General features: G+C 41.2%; 1 protein-coding gene across 1 annotated transcript in view; it reads right to left on the reverse strand.

The window, feature by feature from the left end:
• The window catches only part of NAMPT (nicotinamide phosphoribosyltransferase), a 29,047-nt gene extending 16,629 nt beyond the window's left edge, over positions 1 to 12,418 (reverse strand). Inside the window, exon 1 of the mRNA XM_066633698.1 lies at positions 12,230 to 12,418. Coding sequence (XP_066489795.1) covers positions 12,230 to 12,289 — 60 coding nt within the window. The 5' untranslated portion in view covers positions 12,290 to 12,418. The remainder of the gene's footprint in view (positions 1 to 12,229) is intronic.
• Between the last annotated feature and the right edge of the window lie 298 nt (positions 12,419 to 12,716).

The following is a 12,716-nucleotide window of genomic DNA, read 5'->3' on the forward strand; positions in this document are numbered from 1 at the left end:
CATTGTAAAAAAAACTCTGGTAGATCTCTGGGCCTTGCTGGGTTTCAAAGTAGCTCTCGAGCCAAAAAAGTGTGAGCACCCCTGATATACCATTAAATGAAAAAGGCACCACCAGGCCCAGGAGATGCCAGCATGGTTCATAAGTAGACTCAAGGAAGCTATAGGAGATAAGGTAGCTTCAGAAAAACGGAAGTCTTGCCCAAATTAGAACAAAAAGGAATACAAAGTCTGAGAAAAGGATAGCTAAGCTAACAGTAAGGAACACAAATGAGAAATATGAAGAGTGCATGGCTAAAAACACAGCAAACAATCTTAAATACATCAAAGGCAGGAAACTTGCCAGGGAGGTGGCTGGACCACTAGATAATGAGGGAATATAAGGGAAGCTTAAAGAGAATAGGGATATTGCAAAGAAGATGAATGTATTATTTGTTTCTGTCCTTGCTACAGAAAACATAGGGAAGATGTGCAAAGTCCAAACTGATATTTTCAGGGGGAGAGTCTGAGGACCCAAGTCAAACAGATCTGACAAGTGATGGGGTTCTAAAGCAAAATGAGAAATTAAAAAATTATTGAATCCAGGCAGCACCCATCCAAGTGTTTTTGAGGAACTCAAATTTGAAATTTGCTGAACTAATAAAAATATGTAATTTGTCCTTTAAAACAGCCTCCATAGCAGAACACTGGAAGGTAGCCAATGAAATATCAATATTTAAAAGGGGATCCTGGGAAGTTACAGGCCAGTCAACTTAAATGTATGCTTCAGATAAACTGGTAAACTGCACAATTAAAAATAAAATAGTTGTGCATCTAGAAGAACAAGCCTTACTAAAGAAGAATCAGCAAGGTTTCTACAAAAATAAGGCTCGCCTAGCTAACCTTTATTGGTTGGCAACCTTCAGTCTTGAAAGACTATGGTATAAGCCTACAGCTAACCTTAGAGGTCTTTTAAAGTGTCAAGAGGCATGTAAATAGAGATGATCCAGCTGATACTGACAAAGGCTGAGGACCTGACAAAGGCTGCAATCCTAACCACACTTTCCTGAGAGTAAGCCCCATTGAACAAAACAGGACTTACTTCAGAGTAGACCTGGTTAGAATTGTGCCCAAAGTCCCTCAACAAAGACTCTTGAGTGATTTTAGGGATGGAATAAAAGGATAGGTCCTTTTATGTAATTAAGGAACAGAAAGCAGAGAGTGTGAATAAATGAGCAATTTTCATTGGAAGTAGTAAGAAGTCAGTTCCCTAAAAAAAAAAATCGGTATTGAGACTGGTGTTTGACTACTTCATAAATGAACCTGATTTAGATGTGGCTGAGTTTGCAGATGACACTGAACTATCTAGGGTGTTCAAAATCAAAGCAGGTTGTGAAATTCTCCAAATCAGGTGAAAGGGCAACAAAAATACAAATACAGTTCAATGTCAGTAAGCGTAAAGTGATGCCCAGTGGAGCAAAAAAATCTCATCCATGTATCCTGATGGGATCTGAGTCATCAGGAAAGAGATCTTGAGAGTTTAGTGAATGAAAATATTGTGTATGGCAGTTATGAAGAAGGCAAATTCCACAATGTGGTCATTAGGAAAGGGATAGAGAAAAAAACTACAAATATTAGAATGCCTACGTACAAATCTATGGTGCAAGCACATTTGGAATACTGTACAGAGTATATAATTCTGGACACTACCCCCTCAAGAAAGATACTGTAGGAAAAGGTGCACAAGAGGGCAATCAAAGTGATCAGAGGGCTGCAGCACCTTCTCATGAAGAAAGATTACAACATTTTTTTAACCTGGGGGGAGGGTGATTAAAAATACACGATTGAGACTTCTAAAATTATGCATGGTCTAGAAAGAGTGGATAGGGAAAATGTCTTCTTCCTCTCTCAATGCTAGAGCCAGTATTGGTCATTCAATGAAAATGAGCAGCAGAACCTTGAGGGCAGATGAAAAAGGCACATCTTCACACACTGCATATTAGTCTGTGAGCTCTAATCACAAGATGCGATGGCCACTAGCTTAGATGGCTTTAGAAGGAGACTGGACAAAGTCAAGAAGGCCAAGTCATCAAAGGCTATCTGTTATGATAGCTATGAACTAGCACCAAGTTCAGCAGTAATATGCCACTGAATACTAGCTGTAGGGAACCGATGGTGAGAACAAAGTAAGTCTTTTCAGCTTGTGTGCCACTATGAGAAACTGGATATGGACTAAATGAAGAGTGGAATAAATAAAAGTTATTAAGAATAATTTACAGGTTGAGTACCCCTTATCCAGAATATTCTGAAATATGGAGCTTTTTTATTTTTTGCCAAATAAAATCACAATCTGTTTCACGCAAAAACCTTGTTTCAAGCACAAAATTATTTAAATTATATAATATTGAATGAGACAATGTGCAGAAAAGAGTATGTGAAACATTTTGCGCTTAGACTTGGGGCCCGTCCCCAAGATCTCATTATGTTTATGCAAGTTTTCCAAAATATGAAAAATCCAATATCCAAAACACTTCTGGTCTTAAGCACTTTAGATAAGGGATATCCAATCTATATACCTCTTTTCAATGGTATATACAAGTACACTTAATAAGAATTGTGCCTTTGGCATGATCCAATAGGGTTCTTAAGATTTTCTTCTTTATCGTAACAAAAGAATATAATCTTCCAATGGAACTGAACAACAAGAATTCAGGACAGACAAAAAAGAAATAATACATAGCATAGTTTATGAAATTCACTGCCACAGGATGCAATGTTTGCCACTATTTTAATTAGCTTTAAGACCATTTTAGGCAAATTCATGAGAAACAAATCTATCAACAGCTGCTAGTCATGATGGTAACATATAAGACTTTGAGGTTCAGGGACAGTATTGCACTGACTACCAGTTGCTGAGAAACAGCATCAAGAGAGAACAACGGTCTTCATGTTCAGTTTGCTAATTTCCTAGAGGTATCTGGTTAGTTATGGGGAAAACCAAATGCTGGACTAAATAGGGCTTTGGTCTGATCCGGCAAGGCTCTTCTTACATACTTAACTAGAGCATCCTTCCCTTCAGTTTCCAGCTGCTCAAGCAACATGCCTCTACTACAATTTTATTTCACCATATGTTTCTCTTCTACACAGCTTATACAACAACTTTTCCACAACTGAGAAGTGAAACTGACCAGGACTGTTAAATATGAAAAATGACAGGTTTGGTCAATTTTCATTCTGCAGTTTCATTGACACATCTAGTTGTAGCAGCATGCCTGCAGAGATTAGGTTATTCTTTGAGTGACCTGAATGATTTTTTCTACTTACTGCAAGATTTCCTTTAAGTGCAGGCTAAGTAATACAAACTTTGCTTGTAACCAATTACTTTGGTAGGACATGAATATCACAACACGTCTCAATCAAATACAGCCATGTATTTCTTATTTGTACTGCAAGACTAGAGAGCTTTGCCTTGTCTATAAACAATCTTCTCTTAGACCTCATCTGTCTATCTTATGATTCTTGATGTTACAAGTCTACATAGAGGAGCCATTTAAAAGCATAAAAAAAGATGTAACCAAATTTTACTCTTCACGGTTGCGTCACAGATAATAAATTTTAGTCCCAAATATGTGACATGACATGGGCTTTGCTGCACCAGTCAGCAGAATATTTTTCTGTTACAACACTATTACAAATTGAAGCTAATAAGAAATGTTGCCAAATATAAGGTTAAGATGAATGCATTTTTGGTAGATTCTTTGATCAAGACAGTCTAAATAAGGGACTCCAGTTGGAATCTTTCTGCTAGCACACTTCTCTAAAGTTTATAGTATGCCATGAAAACTGAATAATTTTACACACAGCATCAGTTTTGATCACACCTCTTCAGAGAATATTCTCAGCTTATTTTATACAAACTCCTGACATTTTCAAGACAAAAGCACTTGAATGTTCCCTTACCTGCAATACTAAAGCTGTAGATTAAAAGATTTTTAAAAGTCAAATTTCCTTTCCACCATTTATGCTGTTTATTGCTTATTTTTTGCATTTCTCTCAGCTTGGGCAATGAATTAGACTGGTCAGTTTCACTCTCTGTTTCTGATACACCAAGCACAATGGTGTAGGGATTTTGGTTTCCAACACTGCAAGGGAACATTTGATAAGCGTAAAAGTGAAAAATTTTTTCAGTCATGTTTTCAAATTAAATCTTAATCTTTGAGCCTGATGTGCAGTGAGCAAATATCTTCATAAAAATCAGATAAGCAAACCACTCTAAAAGAAGTATAATACAAGCGTATTTTGTATTTTATCCTATAAACCAGTGTTTCTCAGACTGTGGATCGGGACCCACTAGGTGGGTCGCAAGCCGATTTCAGGTGGGTCCCCATTCATTTCAATATTTTATTTTTAATATATTAGACTTGATGCCACCATGGTATGTGACTATATTTGGGAAAATGTTACAGATCTGTACTTTTAACAAGCTACTATGTATATTTCTTTAAACAATGATAGTAAAAGGGACTTACTTCCGGGTAAGTGTGGGTAGGATTGCAAAATATTTTCCTGCTTGATGATGTCATTTCTGATCATGACATCATTTCTGTGGTTCCTGACAGATTCTCATTCTAAAAAGTGGGTCCCAGTGCTAAATGTGTGAGAACCACTGCTATAAACTATTTTAAAGTTCTGGCTCAGGCCAGAATGGGAATAGAAGTGTATTTATTAAATGAAATGACTAGCCACACATTCTGGAGTGGTTTAATCATGTGGTTTCCTACGACAGCATTCATAACATGACATCTGGATCAAAATCTAGCCTATGGTTTGTTGAATTGTAGCCCATGTCCCAACTCAGTAAATGCCAATGATGCATTTGTTCAATTGAAATACAAAATCAGTACTATCTAAGCGAGAAACAACTAGCCTCTATTTCATAGCGAGCCTTTTGGGCTGCTTCACTCTCTTGTCCATGTAGACTTAAGGAACAAGAATTATTATATTACAGGTGTGTGCCACTAATGGGGATGTGTTCTCCAATCACCACTGTTATGCAATTAGGTCATTAAGTGAACATTCAGCCCAATCTAGTGCCCTTGTTGTGTAAACAGACACTAGCTTGCTGCACAGACTACTGGAGACTGATTGCCTCTTCTTTACATTAAGAGCCTCTTTGTTTTGTAAACAGACACTGTGCTGCAGTCTATGGGAAATCTGACTGCCTCATTAAGAGCCTCTTTATTGTGCTTTGACCACTGTCGTATATGCGGTCAGCCGTTAAGTGGAAGGCTATTAAGCAACGGATGCCTGTATTAAAAATATTTATGTGCCAATTTTCAACGGGGGTAGTTCACAAAACGGTTTGCATAGTATAATACAGGGATGCCCATATCCGTGGTTTCACTTATCCATGGTTCCTTGGATATGGGAGCCCCCTGCACCCCCTCCAGAGACTCTTCTGAGCCTTGCAGAGACCACATGCATCTGCCCACGGACCTCAGAATGACTGTTACAATGAAAAAAAGTAACTTCCAGTTTTTCGGCAAAACCAGAAGTGGCATTTTTATGCCTTTTAAAGGCATAAAAACGTTACTTCCAAAAATCCGGATATTGTTTTTTTCACTGTTAACAGCTATTCTGAGGCCCACAGAGGCTGCGGGTGGACCCATGTGGCTCAGAAGGGCCTCTAGAGGCGAAGGGAGCACAGGGAGGCATCCTGTGTATCCGCGGTTTTCAGTATCTGCAAGGGGTTCCAGTACCTCCCTGCATGTGGATATAATAGCACGTCCGTAAATTAATGGATGCCTGTCCCCAAAGGACTTACAAGCTAAAAAAAAATATATAGAAGAGACACCAGCCACAGTCATTGGAAAGATGCCATGCTGGGGTGAAGAGGGACAGTTCTTCCCTTGCTAAATATAAGAGGACACCACTTTATGAACTACCCCTGCTGAAAAGTAGTATACGAATATTCTTAAAAATAAGTATGATACATGCTACATGCCAGTGAGCTAGATTAATCAAAAGGTAAAAAGATCTTTTAAGTGCTGGGAAATCAAAGGCCAATTTGCAGCAATAGTCAGACCAATTTCTAATATTTTCTCTGCACTACAACAAATTTATTTCATCACCAAAGCCTCTCTTTTACAGGAAAAGGAATTCAATAATATGAGTAACTTAAGATTCTCTTAAAAAGTTATCTCGTGTGATCATAGTGATTTTGAGCAGCAGGTTATAATTTATTACTATATTTGTATTTTACATTTTTTTAACAGAGAAAGAACAAAACGCTTGGAAGCATTCTTAATTTAACATTTACATACTCTCACCCTTTCCTTACCAGAAGTGTGATCTGTAACCTGATTGGTACATGCCACTTCTGTTTGAAATGGAAGTGGTGCAATTTGGTTCCCAGGCTTCATATCAAGCAGAAGTGGTGTGGACCAAGCAGTTTCCGGACCCACTTCCTCATAAATAAAATGGAAGAGTAGCAGTCTCCAAATCACCTGCAAGGTGATCTGGAACACAGCAGTCTTCCTTCCCCCATTCTTGCAGCACTGGAAGAGAGGGGGAGCTCCTTATCTCTTCTCTGTACTCAATCCTAGCATGGGATTTAAAGTTTTAAAGGGAATTTAAATTTTTTATGCTGTGCAAGTATGGAGCAAGAAGGGGTTGTGAAGTTCTCCTTTCTCATGCAGCAACTGAAATGTAAAAGAATGTGTTCCCTTTAAACTCTGTGAAGCATGGGGAAGAAAGCATGATCAAATTTTCACTTGTATTTAGTGAGGGGCACTGCATGATGTGTGCCAATAAATTTCACATGCCACTGACCACAGGTACCATAGGTTCGCCGCCTTGGACTAGATACTTGAATGAAATGTACAGGATATCAGTTCAGTTCTGCAAATCATTCAAAGTGTTTAAAAACTTAAACAGCCAGCCTAAACAATTTTAACAGTTTTTACACCCATTAAAATCAGCAGGGGAGGCACTGAGTTTCAACAACTTGTGATGCAACAACATGAAGAGCAAGGGGCAAAGCCTATACAATGACAGCTACAGTGCTCTGCAGACCTCTTTTCCTAGAGAAGCTATGAAAGAACTTACTTGACTTTCAGAGATGAATAAAAAAATTTTAAGCAAGTTTTTAGTCTCCATATTAGCCTCCATAATCTGGTCTATAATTATATAATATATACATGTATATGAATCACTTTTAGCAAAATTTCATTTTAGAGGCCAAGCAACTTGCAGAACTATATAGTGCCACTTCTTGTTCCTGCAAATCCTTTCACTTATCCCTCAGTTTTCAATCCTAAGTGAAATGAAATCTTAAGCAGATGAAACTACTTGTGCACATTCCCCCCCCCCCCCACTGCCTTTTCCATGGTTGAAGTTCAGACTGTAGCTCTGGTGTTTTGTTTGTGATTATGGCATTCTGACTTACAGTTCAGTCATCCCAATATAGTCAGCCCTACTTGTCCCTTATTAAAAAAAACTCAACTTTGCCTATTTGGCCTTTTGGGGAGATGGTTGGGAAAGCTTTAAAATGTGGCTCTCATTAGAAGGTATTGGAAGTTTCAATGCACACAACCTAAACACAGAATTCAAGTGCACTGCTTCCACACACACACACACTCAACCCAATAATCGCTTTGTCTGATAGAGATGATAAATGTATCTGATCTACAGCTATTTTGTCATAAGCAAAATCTGATGCATGATACTAAACATTATTAACTTAAAAGTAAACATGATCAGTTTACTAGCTTCAGAAACTAGCACAGGAAAAGATACTGCAGAGTAAATTAATGCAAAATCTAGCAGATGAAAAAGTCTTTAGAAATGTATATTGAAGGAATTTATTGCTAGTATAAAGTACAGTGGTATTTGAAATATATAAAGTTGTCCCTACTATTATTTGTGAAGAATGGCCTCTTTAAGCCATTTCTGTGCAACACTGTATATATGCAACAGGGACCAAATGTGTACACCTGTGGGCCGGGCAAAACTGGATTAAAACACCATAAACAGTGATAGAACTATATGCCATATATACTCATCTGTTAGATCTTGTAGATAAGTAGAGGGCAAGTTTTGAGGGGGGGAACCACAAAATTTGCTATGACCCATGGATAAGTAGAGTATAAAACTTAGGACTTATGGAACTGTCATTTAGATAAGTTTTTATGATTTTACAGGGCTGTCTCCCTAGCCCAAAAGGAACCCCACCCTGTCTCCCATCAGCCTTCCATCCATCAACCGCCCTGTAGCTGGTCGAAGGGAAGGTTCTCCATAATGAGCTGTCTCAGTTGGCCCTATGACAGCATCAGAAGGCACTTGCCTCCAGCCTGCCTGGCTCCAAATACTGCTAGAAGTCTCTGCGGCTGGCCATGGCAACACTTGCTGGGTAGCACCCCAGTGTGCTTCGTGCCATGCTGGCTGACGTTGGGCCTGGGCTCAGCCACTGTGGACGGATCCACTCCTGGGCCTTAGAATGTCCTTCAAGGAAGACATGTGGATTAGATCAACCCAGATTTTCAGGGTATATTTAAAGACTAAAACTTCTCAACATATACATATATAACAGAAAATTTGCGGGTCAGCTCATGTTATCAAGACACAAAACTGATAATAAGCACATAATAAAATGCAGTTAACCATTATTTCTGTATTTTATCTTTAATCATAAGGCACTCTCAGACAAATATTAGCTTTTAAAATAAAAATAAGCCAACTTTTTTTTTACTACTTTTGGCCAACGGCAAATTTTCAGAGCATTGCAAAATCAAATGCTTCTATGTAACTGGAAGATTTCTTTCTTACTTCCAGATCCTGCCTTTCCTTCATGTTGCTCAAGGAGAGAGCCTCAGCTCCTCCAACAACTCTGTGAGGCAGGTTATTAAATATTTATACCCCTTCTTTCTGTTCTCAAGAACACCCAAGCAGCTATCTAAAACTAACAAAAACAAAACAGGTAACACATATTTTAAGAATTGAAACCACAACAAACATTAACATTTTTTTAAAACCCTCTGGATTAAGCTGATAGTGACTTGTTCAAGGCCACCCTAAAAGTTCCCTAGCTGAGCACTATTTAAATGCAGTATGTCTAACTACTCTACCGCTGTACCACACATGCAATGTACCACACTATGTTCAGTTCACAAAGTGCTTTAACATCTAAGAACAAGCCTTCCTTACAGTATACTCTCATAGTTCCATTCATTTCAAAGTGAGAACCACTGAAAAAAAATAATTAAGACTATTCATATACTACTTCACAACAAAGGTCAACGTGGTCTACACAGTTACATAAAAATGGGGCTTAGAAGTGCTCAGTTCAGGCTGAATCATTCCTAAAGTGCTTAACATAAGTGTATTAAGTACAGGTCATCCCTCATTATCCACTGGGGTTCCGTTCCAGAACCCCTAGTAGATTAAAAAAATAGTGGATAAAAGAACAGTGGAAAAATAGATTTAAAGATCCACTTCCAGGTTTCTTGCCCCTCCATTGCTCCTAATGGAATAAGGTCTTGCCTTGACATCCACAGGGCTTTGATTCTGCTGATACCATAAAATGTGTTAAATAAAAGCAGTTTTAAAAAGTGCATCCCTTTACAATTGTGGTTTAAAAACGGCTTTTCTTACTGTTATAGAGAGGCAGTCAACAACTAGAAATGCAAAGGGCCCCCTGCCTTTGCCTGGCTCAGCTGAAGAATGGAATGATCCCTTGCATGACTTGTCTTCCCTACAATAGTAGGAAAAGCAGTTTTTTAAACTGCGATTTTAAAGGGATACATTTTTCCCTTTCTCCAGGGATCAGCACATTCCTTCTCATCTGCAGTGGCCATTCATGCTGAGTCAAATCCGTGAATAAAAAATCCGTGTATAATAAGACTGGACTTGTATACTCATTATATTCACTTAGTATAGCTACTACAGTATATTCATTCCTTGACGTTGGGTTTACAGCATTAACATCTGCAAATAAGTGTAGTGATAAATGAATCACTGCAACAACTTTAATACAGAACAGCATTTGAGACCTTAGAATTTCATTACCCTTAGAACTTACAACTTTGGTGGCAAAGCGTCCCTCAAGTGCAACCTCCTCCTGTATACTCTGTGAAATTAGTGGGGCTGTATAGTTACATGCTTTCATAATCTGTAACTGCAGGGGCTGCACAACTGGTTTAAATAGTTTGATGATCTTGTTGGTACAATGTTTTCTGTTTCATAACACTAGGATCTAATCCCAGTTTCAAGTTTTTCAAGCAGCAACAATTGTGTAAGGGATTTAACTTTGGAAGCCACAATAGGTGCGCCTGCATTCTTTAATTTAAAGTTAGGAATTAAATTTGTTATAATGCAGCAATTAAATCTGAATTCAGATTTTGGAAAGAAAACATGCTTAAAGATAGTTAAAGGGACAGTAGAAGAGTCTAACCAAAATCCTGACCTTTAAAAACTTATTTGGGACTTCAACTCCCTTCTCCTCCTGTTTAATTCAAGATTGTTTGATTCTTTACACAGAGTTGCAGGCAACAATCTTATAGAAGGAAAGCACAATAATGGGCCTTTGCTATCCAAATTAAGCAAAATAACAGGAAACAGTAGTGTAGATAAGCTTTTTAAAATCCATATAAAAGCTGTAAAGCACTCTACGAATCAGTGAATATATGTTACCTTGACAAACAGATACTTTGGCAGTATGAAACTTTTAAAGTCAAATAATTTTAGTCAGCTTGTCTACAAATGATCCCTTTTCCCACCATCAGTATCTAAACTTAGCACTTTACACTAGCCTAGTAGGTGAATGATGAGCTTCACCATTTCTCTTCATTCCCTCTGGGAGTCCTAGAAGCAAGACCTTGAGAAAAAGGGTGAAAGAATTAAAAGCATAAGGACTGCAGAGCTGTGCCAACTCTTCCTTACCAAAGGTTTCACTTTCTGTCTTGCTCATTTTTTTTCTCCTGTTACTGGAAATTTTTCAGCATAGAGCATGAGTTAGAGACACGAGGAGCTGAGCTGTAGTTCTCAAAACCTCTTGCCCATTCTCTGCCAATGATAGCACAGGGACATGAAAAATCTCTAGTAGCCAACTTAGTACCAATCACACTCATTGCAATTAGAAAAATATGAAAGAGATTGTGCTCCAGAACAAGGCAAGTGCTTTGTCATTCTCTCTTCCTCACCACAGACCTTAAATACTTCCAACCAACTTAACAGGTAAAGAAATAACCCCAACCACCTCTAACCCTCAGAGCAACCACTTTTACTCTCTTAAGTATAGCCTTGCTCCATAGTGCAAGTTTAGTTGGAAATAAGCCCCATGAATTCCAATGGGAATTACTCCCAAAATGCAGTCAGGTACAGAGCAACCCTGGTGATTAGAATCACACCCTTAATCAGTTACAACAGTACAAAACCTTTCATGACTCGGCAAATACTTGACTTGAAGTGGGTCATAAACATTCCCCAGCAGGCAAAATGCAGTGTGGCATCAGGTGCACAAGCTACCAAGGGCAAGCTGGCCTTCTGCACTCCAGAGACATGCCGTGGGTGGGGAGACAGGTGAGGCAGAGTCCTCTGAAAAGCAGCGCTGTTGTGCGAGGTGCCCAAGCACCCACAACCAACGCACAGAGCATGGAGAGTGTGGACAGCGCGTGGGTTGTGAGTGCTTGGGCGCTTCACACGATGGTGGTGCATTCTGAAGAACTCTGGTGGGGAGGCTCTGCCTCAGCTGCCTACACACCTACTGCGAAGGACTCTGGTGGGGAAGCACTGCAAGGAAGCTCTGCCTCCCCAACTACTGTGAAGAACTCTTGTGGTGAGGCATTGCCTCTCCTGCCTCCCCAGCAACTGCAAAGGAGGCTCTGCCTCCCACCCACTGCGAAGGACTCCGGTGGGGCGAAGGACCCACTGTGAACGCCTCTGCCTCACCTGCCCCCCGCCGCGCGTCCCTGCTGCAGCCCAGCCCGCCCGCTCTCCTGCACAGCCCCACGGGTCCCCCTGCAGGCATGGCTCGCGAGCGGCCACACACGTAGCGCCGGGCAACCAGCGCCATGCAGCACTGCGAGGACCGGGCGCCTAAAGGGGCAGGGGGCAGGCACTAGGGCGACGAGGAGAGGAGCGAGCAGTGCAGCTGCGGGCGCGGAAGCCGCGGCGACAGAGGAGCCCAGCGATGCCCGCGAAAGCCGGGCGGGGGGGCCCACCCTCCAGCCCCATCGCGCAGCCCCTCGCGCCCCACCTTGTAGGAGTCGGTGGCGAGGAGGATGTTGAACTCGGCTCCCTGCGCGGCGCTCTCCATGTCGCCCTGAGGTGGCTGCGGAGGAACACGCGAGTGCGACGCAGCGGGTACAGCAGCTCCAGCCGCCGCCGAGGGAGACGCGAGCGAGGTCCGGCCGCCTCTCCCGCTGCCCAGCGCCTCAGGGGCGGTCAGTGGGCGGGGCCTCGACGTCACGGGGACCGAAGGTCCGTCCCCGCCCTTGATTGGCCGCCGTCCTCGAGCGGGGCGGGAGGGGGACGGAGGAACCGCTGAGCGCTGTGACGTCACCGCGAGGGGGGGCGGCGGCCTTTTCATCAATTGGTTTGCATCGCCGCGCTGGAGGAAGGGTGGTGACGTCACACGACGGGCGTTGAGCGCGCGTTCTCCGTCTGTTTTGGCTCGCGGTCCCCCCGGGAACGGGAGGGGGCGGGGTTGAGGGACTGACGTCACAAGGGCCCATGCGTTCTCC

Source organism: Tiliqua scincoides, chromosome 7, assembly GCF_035046505.1.
Source record: "Tiliqua scincoides isolate rTilSci1 chromosome 7, rTilSci1.hap2, whole genome shotgun sequence".
Taxonomy (NCBI): Eukaryota; Metazoa; Chordata; class Lepidosauria; order Squamata; family Scincidae; genus Tiliqua; species Tiliqua scincoides.